Source organism: Stigmatopora nigra, chromosome 15 (assembly GCF_051989575.1).
Source record: "Stigmatopora nigra isolate UIUO_SnigA chromosome 15, RoL_Snig_1.1, whole genome shotgun sequence".
NCBI lineage: Eukaryota > Metazoa > Chordata > Actinopteri > Syngnathiformes > Syngnathidae > Stigmatopora > Stigmatopora nigra.
Genome location: NC_135522.1, coordinates 11,443,737 through 11,470,679, shown reverse-complemented (window position 1 = coordinate 11,470,679; position 26,943 = coordinate 11,443,737). Strand labels below are relative to the sequence as shown.

The 26,943-nt window shown below is 40.3% G+C and overlaps 1 protein-coding gene across 1 annotated transcript in view; it reads left to right on the top strand.

Annotated features, from left to right (window-relative positions):
* The first annotated feature begins 291 nt into the window (after nt 1-291).
* Nucleotides 292-26,943, top strand: part of olfm2a (olfactomedin 2a) — a 62,285-nt gene continuing 35,633 nt past the window's right edge. Inside the window, exon 1 of the mRNA XM_077735257.1 lies at nt 292-710. Within this exon, the coding sequence (XP_077591383.1) occupies nt 654-710 (57 nt within the window). The 5' untranslated portion in view covers nt 292-653. The remainder of the gene's footprint in view (nt 711-26,943) is intronic.

Here is a 26,943-nt window from a genome sequence, read left to right as displayed (position 1 = left end):
GGGCTCGATCAAGTCTGAATATTTCTAATGTTGTTTGTATATGAATCATATTCTAATTAGGCTTCCAATCCGAACAAATGTGACCATGTCAATATAGTAATTGATGAAGGTCGAATCAATTTTGACTTGGCTAGCAGCGATCAAACAATGCCTGTTCTCCCAGGACAGGCTGTGAAAGGTTGAAATGGAGTCGACGTCTGGAGTCGTCAATGGCAGTGTAAGAGTTAAGAGTGTAGACACACATCATAAATCCAGTATCTCACACACATGCATTAAGGGAGAGAGAGCTTTTCTGGGGGTGTGTTGTGTGGCTGCTGTCCCTATCGTCTGCACGTCGCAAGTGCTGCATCAGTCACCTTCCAACCTCTGCACTTCTCTCCCAGCAAGGGACGGAGAAGGACCTCGTCATTATTACCCAACTCAACCCCCCTTACTCCTTATATACCCTCCAACCATCAGGCCGATCCCCTGCTTTCCGCCTTATCTAGAATTCGGCGGCAGCTCTGCAGCGGCAAAGCTGCCTGCGCGTGTGCATCCTCCATGTGATGAGGCTGGTGGAGCACGGGAGAGAAAGAGATCACTAGCGGTAAAAGAAGAGGAGGAGGAGGGTGCCGAAAGGGAAGAAACCGCGGAGACCAAACATTTGCACAAGGATGCATCTTCTCAGTGCCATGTTTCTGCTCGTCATGTCAGCTGTCATGTCCTGCCAGGTAGGAAACGTAAGAGAACTCAAACTTGTTTTCAACTTCACTTTGCTGGCTTTTTTAATGCTTTGTGATTAGGGTAAAGGTTTTAATAAATAGAAAAATAGAGATCCCCACCCAAAAAAATCTTGAATTTAGGGTGGGGGTTAACCTTCATCCATGTGTTTTTTTTTGTTGTATTCTACATTTGCAGTAAATGAATGACGTAACCAACTGAGCTGAAATAATTCAATTTTGCCTTTTTCTCATTCATTTTTTATTTTTTTATTTTCTGGCTTTCAACAAGTTGAATTTAAGCACATATGGTGCTTTGTAGGGCCACTTAACTAATACCACAATCAAATATAGACGTGCAATTATATGGCTCTTTTTATTGTTGTGCTGTGAATTGAAATTTGGCTGGGCACTACCAAACGCCCAATCCATTGGAACTGGGGGTTGGTGGCTAATGTGTGAGTCTTCATTGACATCAGTGGACTTTGAACAAGGGGCAAGGTTGACCCGAGACTGGCCTTCGTACCAATCCCAGGGCACATGTTATACTGTACAGTCAAATTCACACTCACATTAATTAATCTCATTGCGAGCTGAAATCTGTACACACATACCGGGAGAGCTTTTCAGGCAACGGGTCAGACATTTAATCTGGCCACGCCTGCATTCCCCCATGGCAGTGTTCTGTCACATTTTCCTACCCATTAGGAATGGATACTTTGGGGTTCTGCCCAAGCGTGCTTATGTTATTCGTGTTTCACACATGATTATTTGCCAAGAAGCTCTCAAATATTTGTTACTAGAGCAATCAACAGAATTTTTGTGTGAGGGTGCAGTGGAACGATCAAAATATGTTTCCGCCAAGAGGTAACGATTAAAAATGGATCTCATTGTTAGTATCACAGGGGTAATGAGTTGAATATCATCAGTCTATTAATGTGTTGATTAATCGGAGCATACTTGCAGAGGAACCATCAAAATATGCACCCCCATAAACAGAACCAAGAAGAGTTATTCACTTGGTAATGGTACTGCGATTAGATGGTCAACACCATGATGAACACAAATATAAAAAAACTGATAGCTAAATTTGAAAAATTTGAAAAAATTGGCCCGTCTGTGAGAAAATGCATCAGTAGCAAAATCTGATAGGGTTTTAAAATATTACAGAACAGCAATTAGGCTAATTGAAAGTTAATTTGTACTCTAATAAAAGCATGATGGTCGCTACAAAACTCACCCTCATATGGAATTTTTCAAACCAGTACTCAGCTGTTGAGCTGGTGACCCATTAAATATGTTGATGGAAAATATAAAATAAACTGTCACCTACCACACTATGGCAAATTCAGATAAACTCTATTCCTGAATTCATGTTCAAAGATAATGACGATCAAATAAAATAAAAGCTCATTGCTGAGCACGAGGAGAAGGACAACCATTAACACTCGCACTCATACCAGGGGGCAATTTAGAGTGTCCAATTGGCCTACTATGCATGTTTTTGAATGTGGTAGACTGACCTGGATTTGAACCCAGGACCCCAGAGCTGTGAGGGTGATGTACTAACCACTCAATGTGCAATATAGATATCCTATTTAACCGAATATTGCAGCACCTGAGCCTAGGTGGATTGGTTTCAAAAGAGAATATCAGTTTGTGTGGCAAAGACAACTCGCAACCCACTTTTGTAGATGGCGACAGGCATGGATGTGACAGTGGTACAGCTAAATGGTGATGCAGATATTTTTTTGACCCTCAAAAGTTTTGAAGTCAAGAGTGGAGCAAGGGATCTTGCAAAATAGGTTTTATCTGGTCAGCATGCATATTTTCTGACAGCCTAGAAAGCATCCGCCTGTCGTAAGACAGAAAGGCAGACGGTGATGGATGGTCTGGTGGCCTCACATCTGCAGTAGTAGCACCAGCTTTGACTACAAGTAAATGGCACAGACAGCATTAAGTCACGTCTGTATGAGTCAATGCAACAAGCTTGTTTCAAGGAGGTAAGCAAGTTGAGCACCACAATGCATGAGGTATATTTGAGAAGTACTGTAATGGGCAGAATATGAACAACCCCACTAAATACTACAAGAAAATTGCATATGCTAACTGCGATTGGCTGGCAACCAATTCAAGGCGTCCCCCACCTACGACTCACAAAAAACAACAACAACCAAAATGTGTGAGGATAAGTGCAACAAAACATGATTGAATGAATGCTTTTGTTTATGCATCTACATATTATGGTATTAGGTATTGTATGCTTAGATATTTGTGTTCAAGATCAATACAGAAATTAGATTCTATATATATATATATATATATATATATATATATATATATATATATATATATATATATATATATATATATATCACTGTATATATGTACATATTATGGTTATGTTATTATTATTTGTGGTCGTCTGACCACAAAACTTTCCTGCAGGAGGTCTTATCTTTGTCCATGTGATCAGCAGCAAACTTCAGTCGAGCCTTAAGGTGCGACTTTTGGTGCAAGGGCTTTCTTCTTGCACGGAAGTCTCTCAGTCCATGGAGATGCAAAACACGCTTGACTTTGACTGTGGATACTAACACCTGTGTTCCAGCAGCTTCTACTTCTTGGCAGATCTGCCTTTTGGTTATTCTCGGTTGAATCTTCACCCTCCTGACCAATTTTCTCTCAGCAGCAGGTGATAGCTTGCGTTTTCTTCCTGATCGTGGGCGTGACAAAACAGTGCCATGCACTTTATAGTTACAAACAATTGTTTGCACTGTTTCTCTTGGGACCTGCAGCAGCTCTGAAATGGCTCCCAGTTACTTCCCTGACTTGTTCAAGTCAAGGATTTTGTTTTTCAGATCCATGCTGAGCTCCTTTGACTTTCCCATTGTAGCGTTTGTGGGCGTTTGCGTCCATTTCGCCCTATTTAAATGGCCTCAGAGAATTCACCCATAGTGACTCATAATCACTCAGAAGAAGTGAAGAGGTGATGCTATGAAGCTCATTTCACTGACACAACTTTCTAAGTCACCAAAATTGCTGATTCGTGTTGCTGTAAACGTCCGGGCACCGAGGTTTATGGTCAAGGTGTATCCCATCTGCTTACTCAGACGTCCACGGTGTTACAGAAATAATATAAAAGCCCCCAAAAACAAAACATTGTTGTAGGAATTAAGGGTCCTTTTGAATACTTTTCATGGAATGAAAAGACAAACAAAAATATGTATATGTATGGAAAAAAATTCCAGAGTGGGGAAAAAACTTTCCTCCATCCCCTTTGGGAGGCGCTGAGTACAGGCATCTCTAAAGAGTACACACAAGGGAAATAAAACCCATTAATCTTTTTAAGCATAACTGCAGTGGGAGAAATTTCACTTATGACCTGTTTTTAACTCTTTATTGGAGTAAAATATTGTTTGATCCATTGCAAGGTGTGATCTGAAGTAAAACTGCTTGTTTTGTGCAACCAGTGTAAAAGCGTGACATTTATAAACATTAAGGGCCTTAAACTGCATACGCGGGATTGTGCATGCACTCAACATGTACACATGACCTTTTCTAGAACAGTACATATACTTTATTGTATTTATAAATACATTTAAAAAAACAACAGCAAAATGGAACATTTATTACATGCCCTTTCACGATCTGTAACTGGTTTTCTATGCTTTATTATAACCTGGATTACAACAAAACTTGCAGCAGTAGAGAAGTTTGGAGATGCGATGCAGATAATAAATCTATTTTTGCCGTCTTCTACTTTCTCCAGAAGTAATGCAATCAATGCCACGTTTTCTTTTTTCGCAACTGGTAACTCGGCTGCAAATGTAACATGCCTTAAATGGAACTGTTTTTCCACATGACTCTTTTTGTTATTTTACAACTTCTCGCCACAAAGCGAACATTCAGGCAATCCTTCCGCATTGGCAATGCTTTCAAATGCTCAAGAAACATTGAATCCTCTGTTATCTTCAGTTATTTTACTCTTTCCCACTGGTACCATTGGCCCATCAGTTGTCAGTTTGTTTACAACAGCCACCTGCCTAGCATCCCACACTGTTGATAGAAACATATATCGCAGGCTATGATGCTAATGTCCTTTGTCAGAAATGTAGACATTTGATATTGATTCTACACATTCTTACAGCATTGGAAAATGTTAAGAATGTCTGTGTCGAGGAGATGGACAACCATGCACACTCTCATCCATACCTGGGGGGAATTTAGAGTGTCCCACCATGCATGTTTTTGGAATGTGGGAGGAAACCGGAGTACCTGGAGGAAACCCACCCGGGCCCGGGGAGAACATGCAAAGTCCATAAAGGTGGACGAACCTGTATTTGAACCCAGGACCCCAGAACTGTGAGGCCAACGCGCTAACCCAGGGCTAGGCAAACTTTTCGGCCCGGGGGCAACATTGACTTTAAAAATTTGACAGATGGGCCGGTTCAGCACAAGATACGATACATATAAAAAAACTGCATCCGTTAACAGTACATATGAAACATAAACAGAAAAAAGGACTAAAGTATTAACATACTCATCACTCATCATTAAAGTAAAAAGTATAAAGTACAAAGTAAATTAAATAAAAAGGAATGTATTAAGAAATATTAAAATTTAATATAAAAAAATAGAGGGGCTTTAAAACAAGAAAAACAAATAAGAGTGGACAGAGCTACTGCCACTGGCTTCCGCGTGACAGCGCCATCTTGGGGGAAAAACACAACAACATTATTTGGACAACGTCGGCGGGCTGGATTAAATAGCCTCGCTAGCCGAACCGTATGTGGCCCGGGGGCCGGTGTTTGCCCATGTCTGCGCTAACCACTCGCTCAACCGGGCTGCCTTACGTACTATACTTGCAGTGAAAATACTTGATTTTTTTTTTTTTTTTAAGAACACGTTATTGGGAGCTTTAGTCCAATTCCTCTTCATCAGATTCGAGAAGCATTGGATCAGCATTGGAATCTTCATGGGTTGCCGTAAAATTCTCGCGATTTCTGCAAGTACTAAGACCATGTTCTTCATCCTTAAATTTATCATTTTTGGGGGAAAATTTTAACTTCCACTTAGCTCCTCTGCGACTTCCAACAGAAAATAAGAAAAAATGAAAAAAAAATGAAAACCATAAAGATGTAATAAAGATTGAACACAATTTTCTCATAATCTGAGCCAGGCCTTATCGATGTATTGTTCGAACTGTGCCATGTGCATGCACAATACTCACAGGATTCGTGCAATACTTTTATTATTAGTCATTGTTTGCAGGACATATGTATCCGCTCTTTTAATCGCTCCGCCGACATTTTCTTAAGGCTGTCTTGTAACATAATCGAGCGGTGTCAGCTGCCTGTAAACCGTAATCTTTGACACTTCACTTTGTGCTACAATTCATTCATTCAATTTTGGTATCTTGTCTCCTCGCAAGTATTGCTGGAGCCTATCCCAGTGGACCTTTGGCCAAAGGGCTAACAATCCCCTAGATAGGTCGCCAGTCAGCCATAGGGCACTCAGAGAGACAGACAACCATTTGCACATCCAGTCATACTACTAACAAGTGGGAACCAATCTACACCATCAGGTGGCGGTGCCGCAATTATATCCTACAATTTGAACCGGATACAGTGTTGCCTTGGTTATCGCGGTTAAAGGGGAACGGGACCACCCACGCAATAAGTGAATTTCCGCAAAGTAGGGGTTCCCCTTCAAAAATGCTTAATTTGAATTTAATTCCAAAAATAATAATAATAACAATAATTTTTATTTTTTTTATTTTTTTTATTTATTTTTTTTTACCCCCATGTATACAGTACACCAAATAGAATACGGGTAGAGAGAGTGAAATTCATGTTATAACAAAAAACTGTAAAATATGTTGTTTCAATGTAATATTTGTATTTATTTTATTTTTTCCAAAAAGAAAAATCCGCGAAGCTCTGAGTCCGCGGTAGCTGAACCACGAAGTAGCGAGAGAACACTGTATACATATTTAAAAAAACATTGTCAGTTGTGAATATGATCAGATATTGCCCCTTAACCAGGGGTGGGCAAATAGTCAACAAGGGGCTGCAGCTGGTGTAGGTTTCTAGTACAACGAATATTATTTTTTTTTACATCAGTCTGGTGTCTGAGGAGTAAAATCAGTTGCTTTCAGACAGATGGTGCTTGCTTAAGCATAACCCTAATTCATTTAAATGTCTTTGCAGCCAGGACCAAGGCAGGAAGCACTGCCAATATTTTCCCACCTCTGCCCTAAACCATAAATAATTTAAAACCAAGTAGCAATTGATGACTCTCTCTGATTTGTTCTGTAAATACCCTCCCCCTCTTGAGACAGTTCATACTATAAATGACCTTAAGTGACAATTTACTGTAAAAGCTTACATTAAATATTCAAACAGTGAAAATACATCAAACCACGTTTAAGGTTGATTGCACTGAAATAATAAAGAACCGATACCCTCTTGTGCATGCAGAGCCCAGAATGTGATGCTCCCCACCCCCACTGGGATGGGAAAATTGCAGATGAAATGCTGAGAGCATTTGACAGTGCCAGGGCTGTTTCAGGTCACTATGGACAAAAAGGGACAGTCGTAAAATGATATGAGTACAAAATTCCTCAAAAGTGTCCAGCTGTGACCTCCTCAATGGTTTATTAAATCTATTTCTAAATTTAATTTATATGCTGCAATTGACGGCCATTGACGTTGATAGGTAATGGACAGACGTCCAATCCTTGTGAACTGGAAGGGCTGAAAGTGAATGTTCATTTGCTGCCATTCCTCCTAATTCAAATGGACTGGACAATCTAACTCATGATAAACTCATTTAAAGAATGACATTATAGCAGAACTATGTACAGCAGAGGTCAGGAATCTTTTTGACAGAGAGAGAGAGAGAGAGAGAGAGAGAGAGAGAGAGAGAGAGAGAGAGAGAGAGAGAGAGAGAGAGAGAGAGAGAGAGAGAGAGAGAGAGAGAGAGAGAGAGAGAGAGAGAGAGAGAGAGAGAGAGAGAGAGAGAGAGAGAGAGAGAGAGAGCCATAAACAAATATATATAAATATTTTCTAATGTTATTTCTTGAGAGACATTCTCAGAATTGAAAAGTAAAAATTCATTAAAGAGTGTTATGTTTTGTCATTTCACCACTTTTAAAGTATAAAAAGTCTCATTTTTTTTGAACACATTGTTATGCTGTTGCTAATCAATCAGTATCAATGAGATTATGCATGCAGAAGAGTAATAACAAACAAAATTAAGATTAAAGTGGTGCTAGTGTCAATGACAGATCGACGTGACGCTGCTATTGTACGTTCTGGACTCAGCTCTCTCAACAGTGATTTCCATATTTTACTTCCCAGGTTAGTGGAGAGCCATATGCACCCTTGGAAAGACCCACATATGTATCCCGGGCCATATGCACCCAGAAAGAGCCATATTCACCCATAAAAAGAGCCACATATGGCTCCCGAGCCATAGGTTCCCTACCCCTAATGTACAGTATATATCTGCAAATGTTGTTATCTAAATAATAAATAGCGTCTCTTATTTTCATTAAATGGATGATTTACATGTGGTCCGGCCCTGAGTAGTTAGCCCGTCGGCCTCACAGCTCTGGGATCCTGGGTTTAAATCCAGGTCCATCCACCTGCGTGGAGGTTGTCCTCCCTGGGTCTGTGTGGGTTTCTTCCGGGTATTCTGTTTTCCTCCCACAGAGCTGTGAGGCTGACGCGCTAACCACTCAAGCCACTGGGGTGCCTCAACAGAGAAACTAAATGTTTGAAAATATTTAAGTTTTTTTTTTAGTAATACTCTTTCTTTAAGGTCACTGATGTACACATAAATTGTTAATTTCAATTTAAATTAATGTGAAGAGTTATGTTAAAAGGACAAATGGACAATTTTGTCCCTTGCAATTGGTTGACCACCAGTTTGTGGTGTCCCCGCCTGTTTTTTTGTAATTCGCTGGGATGTGTTCAAGCACCCCTGAGACTCTTGTGAGAATAAGTGGTACAGTAATCACTGTATGGTAAATGAGTGAATTAATGAATGGACAAAGAACTGATAACTTATAAACAGATGAGGATTCATTAGTCTATTGCTTAGTCATTGTCAACTAGTGGAAACCCTAGTTTATATCATATTGACGGTGTTTGATGTCCAATCAATTGTCGCCCTTGGGAATAAACATTCCCATGAATTCTCATTGACAATGAATTAGACATTGAATGCCTCAACAGCAGTCAAACCATTAAATATTAATATGGCTTTGGCCAACAGAAATCTTTCCAAAGGAGACCATAACTACAATGTGGGCCATGACAATGACTAATTGATCTTCACCCTGACTTTTAAGTGCACAAAAAATTGTCAAAGTATAGTGATATTTAGAAGAGGCAGAAAAAAGCAATCCAAACCAAAAGAGAGATATCAGCAATGCATTCAAAAGGCCTGAGGTGATGGGTGTTTTTCTGCTCCGTATGCAACAACCGGGCTAAGAGAGAGCTGAGATGCTGACAATTACACTCAGGGTGGCTGTGAGTTTGCCGCATTCTGTTGTTGAGGCTGGTAAAAAACTTTAAAAAAACCTTGAACCAAAATTATTTCAATTAGGCGCAATAATATTAAAAAGAGAATAACCCATCGGCTCTGGGATTAAAATGGTGTGTTATAAGTGGCGACAAAAACAAACAAACAAAAGAATAGACTGATGTCCATTCATTAGGGCGAGATGTACGAATGGTTTGAAAGCAAACTTCTAAATCTAAACACCGGTAATCCAGCTACTAATGGTGAGTTTAGGAATTGATAATCTGAGGCTTCACATTGTTTTCTTTTTATAAAACTTGCTCGTTCACCTAACAGGTGTTAACAAGTAACAAGGAGACAACAGCAGTCGTGACACAACTTCAAAATAGCTCTACCATTTCAAATGGATTGGACGTTTACTATTGATAAACTCTTTAAAAGTCTAAGTAGAATAATGATTGGACACCACTTGATTGGATGTCTTATTATCTTGGGAAGAGCGACAAGCACACCTTTTTTTACGGGGACATTCGGTGTAATCTTGTGTAAGTTTAGTCGTGCTTACAAAACTAAATTGCGTATTGCGCAGCATCCGTATGTTACTTCTTAATATTATTTGATATTGATTACGTCATTATACGTCTCTCTTTCTCACAAGTTTCGAAATAACCTCTGGAACCAATTTATTTCATAAGTAAGGGTACCTTTGCTTTCTCAAAAAGAAGAATCAAGAACATTGACTCACTAACAGTACCGTGATTACATGGTCACAATTGTGAGTATATTGGATGTAGTTATAAGAAAACAGTGGTAGCAAAATTTGACAAAATATCAAAAATTGATGGACATATCTTAGACTTCTTTATAGGACTAGGTGTTAAATATCCCTAATATTCAGCACATCAATTGACAGTGATTGGAGATATCGTCTTACATGGGGTGGGATTTGGCTAGGATCACGTGGTGCCACCTGCACGCCACATCATCAGTTGTTTGCCCCACACGTCATTGGGTGTTTCGGCCACTTATAACAAGACACCCTCTGCAGAGGTTGGCCCACCACAGGATGATCAGCCCCGGGTGTGTGGCGCAAGGTGGAACCACGCGATCAATTGGCAGCCCATGTTGCATCCTTACGTTTCAGCCACAGCCAGTGACTGCTCCGTTCCGCTGCAGTGGCAAGTTCTTTAATTGCCTTCCGTTGGGCCTGCCCCCTAATCCCTACTTCCTTCAGGAGCCTTGTGGTGGACTTGGCAACAAAGCCTCGACAGCCCACCTCCACCGGCCACACCTTTACGCTCCAGCCCCGCCCCTCTGCTTCAGCTGCTAAGTTGGTATATCGCAGCCTCTTCCGCTCAAATGCTTCATCGATGGCCTCTTCCCATGGGACAGTGAGCTCAACAATGAAGACACGCCGGCAGGATTTGGACCAGAGGACCAGATCGGGGCGCAGGTTGGTTGTTGCAATTTCTGGTGGGAAGGTGAGTCTCTGGGTGAGGTCCACCCGCATTTCCCAGTCCCGGGCAGCGTTCAGTGGGCCTGGATCCGGAGGAGATGTCTTGGTTCCTCTCTTCTCCCCTTCCCGAACAAAAGTTGTTTTCTGTGGGACTGTAGTCTGGAGAGGCAAGGCATTGGTGGTTACCCTCCTGCTCTCGAGTTCAGCAGCCAGGCACTTCAACACCTGGTTGTGGCGCCAGGAGTATCTTCCCTGCGTTAGGCTGGTCTTGCAACCCACCAAGATGTGTTTGAGGGTTGCCGGGGCTGCACACTGGAGGCAGGCTGGGTCCTCTCCATACCAGACATGTAGATTGGTTGGAGAGGGCAGGACATCATATGTGGCTCCAATGATGAAGCTTAGTCTATTGGCCTCCATGCTCCACAGATCGCCCCACGTGATTTTCCTCCTCTCCACACCTTCCCACTTCATCCAGCGGCCTTGCTGAGCCTGGGAGACCGCTGTGGCACATCTGGCTGCTTCCTCCTGGTGGCGCACTTCCTCCACCACCATGTGCCGCCGTTCAGCTGGGGCAGCCCTTTGCCAGGTGGGTGTTGCTGTCTCCAACCCAAGGCCACCTCTGCCATGTTGGACATGACCCACTATATCCCGGTGTCGGAGGGCGGTCTTTGCCCCCGCAACTGCTGCAGATGGCCTCCATTTCCTCCCCGTTGCTAGGGTTGGAGCGGCACCTCTGACGAATGGATCCCGGGATTCATTGAGAGTCATCTCCAGTCTTGACTTGGCACATTTGTACTCCTCCGTCAGGCCTGAGATTGGTAGGGAGAGAACTCCATTGCCAAACAAGCCAATGCTGCTCAGGCATCTCGGCAGTCCAAGCCACTTCCTCACCTGCGAATTCACCAGTCTCTCCAGCCGATTGGCGTGGGATATAGTGACCTCATAGATGGAAATTGGCCACATGAGACGAGGCAGCAGCCCGAACTGAAAGCACCACAGTTTCAGCTTTCCAGGCAGAGCTGTGCTGTTGATCTGCTTGAGGCCATTGATGGTATCTTGCTTGAGTTGCTCCAACTGCTTCGAATCTTTGAGCTCTGCGCTGTACCAGCGGCCAAGACTTTTGACAGGCTTCTCCAGAATGGTTGGTATTGGCTCGTTGTTGACATGGAACCTCTCATTGGTGAGCTTGCCTTTGACAATGGAGATACTGCGGGATTTGCTGGGTTTTATCTCCATTCGTGCCCATTTGATGTTTCCCTGGAGTTTATCCAGCAGGCGTTTGGTGCATGCGCTTGTTGTTGTTATTGTCGTCATGTCATCCATGTACGCTCTGATTGGAGGAAGACGCAGTCCGCTCTTCAACCGTTCCCCTCCAACCACCCATCGGGATGCTCGGATAATAAGCTCCATTGCCATGGTAAACGCCAGTGGGGATATGGTGCAGCCCGCCATTATGCCAATCTCGAGATGCTGCCAGGCAGTTGTACTAGTCTGTGTTGCAACGCAGAACTGGAGGTCTTGGAAATAGGCTCTGACCAGACCTGTGATGCACTCGGGGACTTGGAAGAAGTTGAACGCTGTCCACAAAACCTCATGAGGCACTGAGCCGAATGCATTGGCAAGGTCCAAGAATACCACATGCAGGTCCTTCTTCTCCTTCTTGGCCGTCTGCACCTGGTGGTTACAGAAAAAGTGTCAGTAGCAAAACATTTCTGAGGGTGCAAAATGAGAGAGAACACCAGCGGTAACCGTGATATTTGTGTGAAGACCACAAAGGCTCGCATTAATATTCCACAAAAGAGACAATGGGAAATGCTTTTCATATCCAGATAGCAGCCTCTTTCAGATATTGTTCATTTTCAGTTTTTCAGAAAGAAATGTACACCTTTGACTGTAATGTTCCCCCCACACGTGGGATTGTTGACTTGCGCATGAATGACTCTGTTAAAAGGACAAGGATACTTTCCATCGAATGATTCAACCCCTTAAGCGTGGGGAACTAGACTGAAAACAAATAATGGGATTTTGAGGCTAACACATCCTGTTATTCTGATTCAAATGAAAATGTGAATAAAATAAAATAAAAGTGGTCTTACCAAGAAACTGGCTATGAACCTGCTACATCCAACCGCCACCGGGAGGCATGTTGCCCTCCAAGCAGCCGGCGGACAGTCACTGACCAGTCTGATTTTACTTGCCAATTTTCCTCTCAAATGCTTCCTCCAATTTATTTTCCCATCGTACTTTCACCTCCAGTTACAACACTTGCTTTGTGCACTGACCCAAGGAGAATGACAGGGTTGCACACAATGTGGTGACAACAATATGGCTGGGAAAATTAAGTTGTCCTTTGCGGTTCCCTTGCAACTGCCAATCTCTTGGAGAGTCCAGGATACCTGTAGTTTTGATTCTGGCTGGGGTTGCCATCTCTCCTTGGTGCTCAGTTGAGGTCTTGGGATTTGTGATGGCTCCACTTGGCGATAGCGTAGCCTCAGCTTCCTGGTAAACATACTCTGCTCTCCAACTCTTGGCACGTGGATGCCCGCACTGGCCACCTATGGGTATCTCTAGTCCCCTTACTGCATCACTTCTCTGGCTCTTATCACCTTCAATTACTCATCCAAAGAAGAAGTCCCAGAAACGACTCCATTACCTGAGGGTAGTCAGGAGGAACAACTTAGACACTAAGTTTCTGGTAACCTTCTATAGAGGTACTGTCGAGAGCATCCTGGCATACTGCATTACAGTGTGGTGCGCTGGAAGCACGGCAGCAGACAGAAAAGCCATACAGAGAGTGATCAACGCCGCCCAGAAGAACATTGGCTGCTCTCTGCCCTCACTGGATGACATTGCCAGCCCTCGCTACATCAGCAGAGCCGGGAACATTGTTATGGACCCATACCACTCTGGTCACAACCTGTTCCAGCTGCTACCCTCTGGCAGGCGCTACAGGTCACACAAAGCACGGAAAATAGACTTAGGGACAGTTTTTCCCCATAGCCTTCAGGGGTCTGAACTTGCATTAGAAAACAGAAGGAAGAAGAAAACACAAAGCACTTCCCATCCCATCCAGGAGGCAATTTAATTAAATATCCTGCACAACTCAGACTTTAGTTTATCCATTACAACTTCAGCTGCCACCATTGGCTGCTCACATTCTAAGTGTAACCAGGCGACGAGTGTTCAGCCTATGATCTTCCATCGCTTGAGGCCCCAAAGCTTAAAGTAAGGAGAGACCCGCCTCTGAAGACCGTACCACCTATTTTTCCCATCCCCATTAGTATGGCTCAAGCACTCAGCTCTTCACTTTAGAAATATAACAAAGATTACCACATTAGATCCTCTGGCAATGTCTGACATGACCACTTTCCCCTGATGGAGCTACACTGGGGAGTAGAACGCGAGAACCGTTTAGAAAAGCCTGGAAGCACTTGTGCAGGAAGATAAAAGAGTTCATTATCAGGAGTTTTTGAGTACATCCTTCAACATTTTCTTGACTCTACTACCATTTTGCTTCTTGGGTGACTCTATTTCTTTAGCCACGTGTTGGGTTTATTCTGTATTACTATTATACATATATGTGTAGTAATTCATTTCTTTGTTAAATCATTAAAAGTCTTTCTATTGTTCGGCTCGAGGTCATAAACTGCCGCCTAGTCAACTCTCACATGGACTTATCCAAGGCAAAGAGACGCCAAGGTCTAACAACAGATACGGATATCTGCCACTTCCATAACACTCGGGACACTTCGGGCTTCTTTATGTAATTGTTATATGATTGTTAGGTCAAATGAAGGCGTGATTGTTTTTATTCAAAATGCCTTAAAGCTGTACGCGAAATACGGTTCGAGAGGATACTTTTGAAGATCTCCTCCCTTAAGATTTCTTATCCGTGATCCATTCTATTTAATTAAATGTCAATAATTGAATAAGATGTCTGCCTGCAGTTATTGATAATTACAATGTGAAGGGTAATTATTGATGAACCTATCACCACTATAAATTCATTTTGTCATCATTTGTGGGGTCTTACCTTATTCAGGTTTATGGCCAAGTAACAAATTTATGAAAATGTTGTACCGTATTTTTACGACTATAAGGCGTACTAAAGTCTTACATTTTCTCCAAAAAAGACAGGGCGCCTTATAATGTGGAGTGCCGTATGTAAGCTCTGAAACCTGACTGAGAACACTTCTTGCCGACATGCTTCTTATATAGAGAGAAGGCGGACGTAGGTGGGGTCAGACGCTAAAGGCACGCCCCTACAAGGTACCCGTATATAATGTGGGCATGTGTTTATTGTAAAACAATTTCGGTTTGGTTTCCAAGGCCCCCCGAAGAAAAAAAACAAGTCACGAAAATGAACTCTGACATTGCTGTTTAATATATCCGGGTATATTAAACAGCAAAATACGGTAATCGAAAAATGGTGGCATAGTGATAGAGTGATTACGGCTCACAGTTCAAGGATCGAGTGTGTGGAGTACCCTTGGTTGCTGCGTGGATTTTCTCTCGGTAGACCGAATTCCTCCCACATCCCAAAAACATGCACGTAGGCCTGTTTCACACAATAAATTGCACTGAGGTCTGAGTCTGAACGTGAATTGTTGTCTTTCTCCTTGTGCCCTGCAATTGGCACCAATTTAAGGGTACCCTACCTACTGACCATTGCTAGCCCAACACCCCCTGTGGCCCTTGAGAGAATAAGCGGTACAAAAAACGGAATGTATGAATTTTGTTCATATGGGTCTATACACAAAAAAAATTTAACAATTGCCCAGCTCAAATATATTTAGATTTCAGTTTATTATCATAGTTTAGGTGGCCGGCGGTTGTCATCATTGTTTTGGTTAGCGCGTTGGCCTCACAGTTCTGGGGTGAAGGGTTCAATCCCAAATGGGTCTTCACTGTGTGGAATTTGCATGTTCTTCATGGACTGGCAAGGGTTTTCTCCAGGTACTCTGGTTTCCTATTACATCCCAAAAACATGCACGGTAGGCTGTTTGAACACTCTAAATTGATCCAGGGTATGAGTGTGAGCATGAATCGTTGTCCATCTCCTTGTACATTTTATTTACTTATTATGAACTTAAGTATTTTTTTTTCGTTTGCCAAATTCACAAATTCATTTTGAACTGGGCAGTGGACAGGACCAATGGTTGCTTGCAGACAGTGGAGCAATTTAGCGGCAACAATTACTGCAATTGAAGCTAATGTATTCTTTTCCCTAATAGACTATGGGAAGGTTTTTTTTTTCTCAAATACAATTTTAGTTGTACAATTTCTGTAGTCTTCAGTGGAGTGTTTGTACTTCCAAGATACAAAACACTCTCACGTGATTCTGTAAGTAGAGGTACCACTGTACTATACAGTATACGTACAAAACAATCTGCTTTCATGATACAGCCTTGCCTGACGCCACATCAACCATCTTTGCGTGGCTTTGACAAAACACAATGATTAAATGCCTCCTCTTGCCAGCCTGCTTCCACCGTGATGCCGAGCTCTCATATTTTGTTAGCAGAGAATTTAAAAAAAATGCTCCTGAGTGACTTTAAACAGAAGAAGACAGATGTTGCATTGTTAGATTTGAAGAGAGGATGTTCTTGAATAATGGTGGCATGAATCATAGTATTTGAAGGATGCATACATTACAGGGAAAGGAAGAGGACTTATTTATCAGCTGTCATTATTACAGGGTATTTCATAAAATACTATATATATATATATATATATATATATATATATATATATATATATATATATATATATATATATATATATATATATATATATATATATATATATATATATATATATATATATATATATATATGTATGTATGTATGTATATATATATGTATATATATATATATATATATATATATATATATATATATATATATATATATATATATATATATATATATATATATATATATATATATATATATATATATATATATATATATATATATATATATATATATATATATATATATATATATATATATATATATATATATATATATATATATATATATATATATATATATATATATATATATATATATATATATATATATATATATATATATATATATATATATATATATATATATATATATATATATATATATATATATATATATATATATATATATATATATATATATATATATATATATATATATATATATATATATATATATATATATATATATATATATATATATATATATAAACAGGCATCGTAGGTCGGTTGGACACTGTAAATTTCCCCTAAATATGAGTGTGAGTGTAAATGGTTGTCCGTCTACGTGTGCCCTGCGATCGGCTGGCCAGATTCAGGCTGTCCCCTGCCTCGTACCTGAAGGGATAGGCTCCAGCACCCCCCATGACCCTTATGAGGGTAAGCGATTCAAAAAATGAATGAAGGAATGAACTTTACAAGTAAACATAGCAATTAGAAACACTTTTTGCGCTTTTTTTGGTTGATTTTTTTGTGGCTGATTGTGGCTCAGAGAAGTCCAATTAATTGAATTCATATAAGTAGCCCTAGTTTCAAAGTTAAGTCATAACTAGTTTATTTCTGCAACAAGTTATTGACATAAAGACTCACAAACCCACGAAAGCCCAGGGACAACATGCAAACTCCACACAGTGAGGACCGAATTGGGATAAAAACCTCGACCCCAGAACTGTAAGGTCACTGTTATTGATGAAATAATAATTCAAAACAATTTTTCAACATAAAGATAAATAAAAACAGTGGTAATTTCAATGGACAATATCAGTCTTGCGCGTTTACATCAGTGACTCTAGCACCACTGCATTGACCAATGGGAGCCTTGTGTTGGCACATTTCTCTGTTTGCGACAGTACCTCGAATGTGCTCCATTGACCAATGGAAGCTTCACGTTGGCACATTACAATTTAAATGGTCTCATCTCATCTCATCCATTCAATGTGTCGCTCCGCTCTTTAAAACGTAGCTCATCGATGACATGCTTGTGAACGTGCGAGCAGACTGAGTAGAGGGACACAGATTGTATGGGTGTATATTATGGTGTGTGTGTTTGTGAATGAGGCAGTATGTGTGCACGTGTACTGGTCAGGGTATTGTCCGAGGAATGTCACTTTTGCTTACAGTCACAGAGGCGAACCTCTGTGAGTCGTGCACCCTCAAGCACGTACTGGCACAGATGGAAAGAGAGAAAGTGAGGTGGCGGGGTAGGAGATATTAGAAACGATGGATGATATTTATCTCACCCGACCTTACACTTGACTGCAGGAGATCATGTGTAACATAAGAATGAGCAGAATGCATTATTTGGTCATAATGAATTTATTTGGCAGTGCAACAAATCTACACACCACTGAAAAGTGAACCTTAAATATCAATGCTCTTATCCCTTCTTTATCACTGGGAGCTGTCTAATGATTTTGAAGCAAACATCCATCCATCTGCTAATATAAATCCTTCTTTTAAAGAATTGGACATCCAATGGCAGATGGGCACTTAAATAAAAGTTATTTTTTCTGACCAAGATGCATCCTCCCACCAATTAGTTTATGACTGGTGGATGTCAAATCTATTTGAATTGGAAAGAATGGCAGTGAATGAACTTATGTTGGCGTATCTGTGCAGGTAGTCTCGACGGTAGTTTTGCACAAATACCGATACAGTGCTAAAGCAACGCCACCGGTATTGAGCAGTGCTAAGAAATAACGTACTGATGGTGCGCATGAGTAATCTCGCGATTCACAGTTGATTTTGTTTCCAACTGTCGGTTGATCTGCTCAAGATGGCCACTCCCTGCAATGCCGTCGTGAAAAAAATGACCTCTTCCCATGATGATGATAGATGTTCAATCATAAGACATCCAAACACCTTTCTCCTGTGGATTTCAATAATTTTATTATTAGTAGACCAATTCATTTGAAGTGAGAGGGTTCCAACAAATGTGGGTTGCATTCGTCTATCGGTCATTTCTCCCACTTTAAATGGATTGGACGTCGAGCATTGTCAATGGCAGGCAACTAGGTAAAAAAAAAGTTCTTCCTCTGGCCAAGGTGCACTCCACCCACCATTTTTTAAAATTAATTCATTTAAAATATCTAGAAGATGTCTTACCCATCCATTCATTCACTGTCAGTCTTCCCACTTCAAATGGATTGGACGTCCAACGGCATCACTGGCAGATAATGAGTGTCTGACCGAGCCTTGATAGCTATTTAATAACTAATTTATTTATTTATGTTTTTAAATGTTGTATCATACAGTATTGACAATAGCTGTACTACACAGGCAAGTGAGTTGGTATTGGGAGTAAAGAAAATGCATTGTTGCATTGGTAAAAAATATGATTATTTGCTAAAGAAGGCTCATAAATTAGGATATTCAACTATTTTTAGTTTGACAATGTCTCTAAGTCATTGGTTCTTATCCGTATTGGAGCTACCAAGCCCTACTAGTTTCATATGCGCATTCCCCAAACCCTACTAGTTTCATATGCGCATTCACCAAACCCTACTTAGTGTAAAATAACATGTGATATTTTTTTCAAATTCAAGATATGTCAACTGATTGGCCAAGCAGTGTCACGTGATCATCTGCAGCCAATGATGGTCAAGCGGGGCATATTATTGTATAAAAACATGATGAGTCGATGTGTCTTGACCTCCGCGGCAAAGGCGCCACTGAAACCCTGAGACCGACTCACCGACTCCCTAGGGTTCAATTAAACCCAGGTTAAGAACCACTTCTGATGTGATCAATGAACTATCGACCCATTTTTCATCTACAAATCGATTGTGACAAACCAAATAGGCAAAGGTAATGGCCCTTCAAAGAGAACCTATATTTACAATTTGGTCTGCGGCAAAAATGAACTTGAAACCCCTGGTATAAAACCATTTGAATTATCTTTACATGCATTTTGCTGTATAGACGAAAAGATGGTCGGATATGTGTGGGTGTGAAATTGAGTTAGCTGTGCTAATACACCTCCACCTCCTTGACTGTAAACTCTGCTTATATTTATGAGCCAGTATTCCACCTCGAAGCCATATACAGATAATGGCATCACATTATGTCACCGTCATTTTTGAACGATTTAGTAGTAGCTGTTGTTTGTTTGTGATTCCTGATGAAAAGGCATTTCTATCATTTAATAGAGATTCTGTTTTGGATGCAGCATCACCTTTGTGCTACTAGTACACATTACTTTTATGAAGTACTACTACATATAATGAGCATCTATTGATTGGATTATTGATTGTTATTCTCTCTATCAAAGCAATGTTGTGTCAGACAGAGTCATATTTACAAGCATTTTTACAGAGGAATGATTTATTTTAACATTTTAAAACAGCAGAACTGCACCTTACGGAATAGTCCTGAAACACTTTTGGGATTCCAATTTTGATTATAGTATTGTTACAGTACACCATGACTTTCAGTGACCAAAGTAGTCGTGTCAAACTATCCGCTCGTTGGCTGGATATGGTAGGGACATTGTTTTTATGGTGTCCATTTATTTATTTAGGACTTTTAAAATTATCTCTGTACTATCATTTAACTATATGTTCACTGTCCCTGCACTAACAAGAACAACTGTAAAAGAAATCTTCATCTTTATCTGCTCATCCGAGGTCAGATCGCGGGAGCAGCAGCTTCAGTGGGGCAGCCCAGACTCCCCAGTCACTTTATCCTCTTCCAGGAGGATCCTAAGTTATTGCCAGTGTCATCCAGTTGGCCTTAATCCCAGTGAAACATGCCCAGAAGACCTTACCAGGGAGGCATCCAATTCAGATGCCCAAGGTAGCTCATCAGGCTACTCTCTACTCCGAGCCTCTCACAGATGACTGAGCTTCTTAATTTATCTCCGAACACCCTGCAGGGGAAACTCATTTCAGCTGCTTGTATCTGGGATCTTTTAGCCATGACTCAGCTTGTGACCATAGAGAAGAGTTAGAACTTGGATCGACTGGTAAATTAAGAGCTTTGCCTTTCGACTAAACTCCTTCTTCACCACCTTCTTCTGCCACATCTTCTCTGGGTTATTTTCTGTGAAGTGCTCCTCAATTTTCTTAGTACATGCTGCCTTGGCTTTTCTTATGCCTCTTTTCAGCTCTGCTCTGGCAGCTCTATATTTCATCTTGTCCCCTGATCTGAAGACAGTGTTACAGCATTTGATGAGTGATTGTGTCTCCTTGGTCATCCAGGGTTTTTGGTTAGAAAAAAAAACTGTATTCGTTTATCTGTAATGATGTTGTCAATGCAGTTTCTGATATAGGAAAGTACAGTGTCCGTATAGTCCAGGAGGTTGTTGTGTTCGAAAGGTTCCCAGTTGGTGCAGTTCTGCAGCTGAGAAAAAGCGTCCTCGGGCCAAGTTTTTATTGTCTTTATTTTTGGCCTTGTTAGCCTCCGGAGTAGAGTGTACGCGGGATGAGAGATATGCAGAGATGGTCTGATCCAGCTAAGTGAGGCAGGGAAGTGGCTTTATAAGCATGTTTGAGGTTTGAGTAGACATGGTCAAGACTTTTGTCTTTTTTTCTTCTCTCATATTGCATTTGACGTATTGAATAAACTTGGGTAGAACAGTCTTTAAACATGCTTTTCTTGAAGTCAACAGTGACAATAAAGACTCCATCAGGGTGGGCAAGCTGTTGTTTGTTTGATTGAATATAATAAATACTAAATAGGTGTTTGTTAACTTGTGAGTCGGTGGGGAATTAAAACAAATAACACGGTGTTTTTCCATTGTAGTAAAAAATATTGGTGTTTTTTCAGAGGGTGTGGGAAAGGATTATTATATTTTATCACATATAAGCCATACCTCGTATAATAATCAAAAGCAAAATGTTAGGGTCAATATCATATGGAAGTTAATACGCCTGTTTATAAGAAAAATTATCGCATGTGTTTTTTTAGATACTGTATGAATCAAAAACACAGATGAATCTTAATATCATATAGCAGTTAGTCATTCGTCCAGTCATGTTTGTTTTCTTACTGCAAAACAGAAAATAACCACAAAAAGTAAATGTTAATTTGCTGATATCTACTGGTGAAAAAGAGTATAGTAACACTAAGTCTTGTGTGCATATAAGCCGTACTCTTGATTCAATCATCATTTTCATAGTTACAAATAAGGTTTATATGCGATAAAATAAGGTAATTTGTATTGAGTTCATTTCTATGAGAATAACTGATTTGAGATACTGGGAAATTGACATACGAGCCCGGTCTCGGAACGCATTAATGTATTCATTTCATATCACATGCGATATGCGCTCGGTCTCGCACATATCAAGGACAAATTTGAAGATCTCAAAATTACACGTGAAAACGTTTTAATTGTGGATCTTAAAAGGATGTGTGTATCACAGATCTGTGTGAATTCTTTTTGGACAAATCCCTTCTGAGGGGCACTTTTCTTGCCTTAAATGAAACAACGAAGCACGTAAACATACGCTCATTCGACGCTCAGTCGAAACGGTTTACGACCAGATCAGATCTTATTGTCATGCCTACCTATTGTATTTGTAGTGTCATGGTGAATGGACGTGATGAGCACATATGCATTTTAGTAATGATGCTGAAGTGAGCCAAAAAATGATTATCACACTAATTGTGTATTGTGTACCATCTGCATGCTTGCATTTGTATGTGTGGCCGACGACTACGAGAGTGCAGCACCGTGTCGCAGAGAGTGTGGCCAACGGATACACGGCAGTTGTTTGCAGCTCTCGTCTGCTGCTTGAGACAATATTTTCAATGATACCAGCCTTTCTGATTAAACACTGTCATAACCTACAAATAATAATCAAATATTATGCGGCATAAACTTCTGCGATTACAATCAAGGGAGCAATCACCATCAAATATCCTGAATAGAATTAAAAAGCAATCCAAGTCATTTATCTGGCACCTGTATTGTAACAGAGCTTTTAATAGCATGAACTCATTGGGTGGCATTGGCTGTGAAAGCTGTCCAATCCCCTTTAACGAGGGAGAGCAGGTGAATTAACGACCATTCAGTTGTTACCCACTTCAAATATGATAAACACGTGAGTTGATTGGATGTGAACAAGTGAACAAGTGACAAGTGACGTCTGTGTGTGTGTGTGTGTTCACGCAAACTCCATAACAACTAAAGGCATTATTTTCAAACTTGCAGAATATGGAAGATGTTATTATTTTTGTGAGGCTAAGTAGTCGGAGGTCAGCAAAGGAATTTAGCATTTACTCTATTGGCCTGCTTACTTCTAATTTGCAGAGCAGATAACGATGTAAAAAGACATTTTGGAGCAAAGTTGTCATGCCAATTGTAATAATATTGCTTTTTATACCATTCAGTAACTATAAAATCTCATTCCACCATAAAGGAGTTTAAATTAGTCAATATGTACTAGTACCATTGCCGACAGGTGCATCTTCAGTGCCATCTTGACTTGATTAGATGGCATTGATGGGACTCATTGACACTGGGCGGACGGCAGATGATTTACAGTCATTTGAGTGAGACATGCTCACTTACTGTTTGATCTTCTCCCAAACGTTCAACCAACAGGAGAGAGAGCAAGCTCATTTCAAGTATTAATTGGATTTAAGCACTATTGAGCCCGTGTGAATGATTCTAATTTGTTCAATGCACTGAAATCTGGATCCTCAGTCACAAATAAAGTTTCAGGTGGAAAATTCCAGGTACATTCTTCAGTATCTTACATAAGACTGAATGTTCAGTATGGCTCTTTCAACATTTTGGTTCCCAATCCCTGCTGTTAAGGAACGATATGAGTAGTGGCCAAAAATGGAATTGCAACCAGGAGCAAAAATTAAGTGCTCACCATGCTTGCACCTTTCAGGTTTCCATATAAGCACTATGGATAATCCTCCTGAGTTATCAAGCCGATGTTGCATTTTAATCAGAAAAGGATTACCTCCTAACCAAATACTAAGTTAAATGAGTAACCATGCCGAAAAGGTAGTGTTGTAAATGCTCTGCAAATATTTAAAAGAACAATGTGTAATATTTGCACTTTGCTTCTTCATCTAGTGGCCCAAACATTTCAATCAACATTAAATAAACATGCAGAAATTCATTTTCCTAACAATTTATACTAATAAGAGTCACTGGAAATGCTAGAGCCTATCCCACACAACTTTGGGTACCATGTGAGGGACTCCCAGATTGTTCATTTAAATGTACACCTCTCATCTCATTTTCTGAACCGCTTTATCCTCATTAGGGTCGTGGGGGTGCTGGCGCCAATATATAGTGTCCAATCAGCCTACCATGCATGTCTTTGGAATGTAGTGGGAATCCAGAGTACCCAGAAAAAAAACAAAGCAGGCCCGTGGAAAACATGCAAGCTCCTTCATTATAACAAATGTCTGGAAATTCCCAATTTTCCGAAAGATTCTCAGAGGTTCCAACTACATGTAGTTGATACACGGTTATCCGTAAAATAAAAATAATCGATTTCCTTTTTGCCTTAAAGGTTCTACTTCTGTTTTGGATGATTGTGCATATTCGAGCCACGATGACTCACTCTTTGCACTACGACCATCGCTTATGTGCACTCACGCTTCTGTTTTTACTCCAAAGCCCACAGGACTCCTTAATAGATTAAAAGCATGCCACTCAGTCGCCCTGCATCAACCCAGGGCTACACTCACTCTATTCATGCCATTTTCATTGTTACCATGGTGAAGGGTGACATGCGTTCACATTAATTTGGATCCTGAACCATTAAAAAGATGATGGGCCTCATGTGATTATCAAATTTGTTTTAAACAACTTGGCACTGAATGTCTCTAAAACCATGGAACTCATCCTGGACTTCAGAAGGAATAAGACCGCTCCCCTCTGTAATCTCATTTGGACTACTTATTTATTCATTTTTTTATTTACTGATTATTTATTAGTGTATTGTTTTTTGTTATTTGTGCACTTTGTGGTGAAAGCTTTAAATCTCATTATATTTGTCAGTATATATTTGAAAAGTCAGCCAACCGCGGCAATTCTATGCAGCCTACTTGGTTTACTGTTATTATAGACCAGTGCTTCTCAAATAGTGGGGCGCGGCCCCCTGGGGGGGGGGGGGGGGCGTGGTGCGATACCTGGGGGGGCGAGTGTAACCCTGGGGAACAGGATTTTTTTGGCCGTACTAGTATAAAGTGTAATTGCGCATCCACTACAATAGCTGGCAGTGGCGCTCTCATTTATTTTTTATTTCAGGCATTGATGCACTTAACATCTTTTCTGTTGCAGACTTAAAACACGATTTAATAAAGTTATTCTTTGTAAGTTTGACTATATTTCTTTCTTTTTTTCCTTTTTTTAATGTTAATAAGGATAAAATGTTGTATTTATAACAATTTTATAAAATGATTTTATTTATAGTCACGGTGGGAAGTGGGGGGGGGGGGCGAATAGTTTTCTTCTTGCTAGGAGGGGCCTAACAGAAAATAATTGAGAAGCACTGTTATAGACCAAACGTGTGTATAGTAGTGTGTGATGTTGTTTATGACACTCAGCTCACCAAATAGGATGGAGCTGCTTCCAATGCACCACTGCCCTCCACGGGCAGGCACCAGCACTACCATTGCTGCAGTCGCTGCACATTTTCATCATTCTCTCCACATTAAAAATGCTCTTTATATGTGGAGCATGCCGAAAGGCTTTTGCAAACTAGATCATTTTCCTATACTTATGTTGGGACCTGGAGAAAGTTTAAAAATACCTCCATCTTAGTGTGTGTGTGGATACTAGTGTTCCAGAGTAATGTATGTGAATTGGATTTAAACTCTATTTTTATTGAATCTATATCAATTTCACATTATGATAGACTTGAGCTTAACAGATATTGGACTTTTGCACAAGTGAATGTCTTTTTTTTATCCATTCACTCATTGGCAATGACTGGGGTGTCAAGGTTGTCTTTTAGGGCGGGAGTTGCCACCCTGATGGATCTGCCCATGTTTGTCTTTTAGGGCGGGAGTTGCCACCCTGATGGATCTGCCCATGTTTTTAAAGTACTTATATCTAATGTTGATTTCTTTCTTCACATTTTGGAGTTTTCCAGGGTGACTTCCAATCCATTTTTGATAATATCCTGTTGGTTTGGGGATATTTCTATGTAACTTTTTGCTAATTTGTCACTTCTTAGAGATTTTATTCTGTTTCAAAAAGAATGGATAATTCGTTTTTGTTTTTTTAATCCGCGATTTATCTATGTCAAATTTGATAGAACTGTACGTTTTTGTGAAAACTATATGAATTCAGGCTCCAGCACCTGTGACCCTTGTGAGGATAAGCGGCTAAGAAAATGCATGAATGAACGAATGAATGAATATAATTAAGTAGATACAATTGAAATAAATAACTAATATAAATACAGAAACTCACCATTGATAACACTGAAAAGAACATTTCATAGTAGTTACCTGATAACGAATTCCGTCCAGGTAAGCCAGTGAGTGAAGTAGTGTTGTGAATATTCATTTCACTTCGAAGACAGCAAATGTGCTACAGGAACCAGCCCTGATTTTTTATTGACTATGAAATATATATATTTCATTGTGCCTCAAAGAAGCAATTAGCTCTGTACGTAAACAAAAGAAAATGAGAGCTCCATATTCCAAGAAACAAGATGGGCGAGACTAAAAAAAACTCTGGCAAAGGTAATTAATCAGTGTATCTTTTTTCCCCATGCTAAAAATTCACATATCATGAAATACTGATTTTCTCAGTCTTGATGCCCCTTTTGGCATTTTAAATTAGGAAGCAAAAAAAAAAAAAAAAAAAAGAAAAGGTTTTCTGTGTGAGTTTCTGCTGCCACCCAGTGCGAAAGGAACAAATTTAAACATTTGCCTGAGTGGGAGTAATTCAGCCTGGCAAAACTATCTGATTTTTGCTATAAATAAAAGATTAGGGTTCCTAACCATCCCTCGAAAAACATATAATTGCCCCATATTCAGAAGCAAAAGTATGCATCCTAGACTGATCTTAAAAGGAACGCACTTTGGCCCATAATATGAAACCCGAAAATGGTGTCTGATTTTGAGAAGGACCGAATACTGGTAGGGTTCATTCATTCATTTTCTGAACCGCTTTATCCTCACCAGGGTCACGGGGGGTGCTGGAGCCTATCCCAGCAGACTTTGGGCCAGAGGCGGGGGGGACACAATGAATCGGTGGCCAGCCATTCGTAGGGCACAAGGAGACGGACAATCATTAACACTCA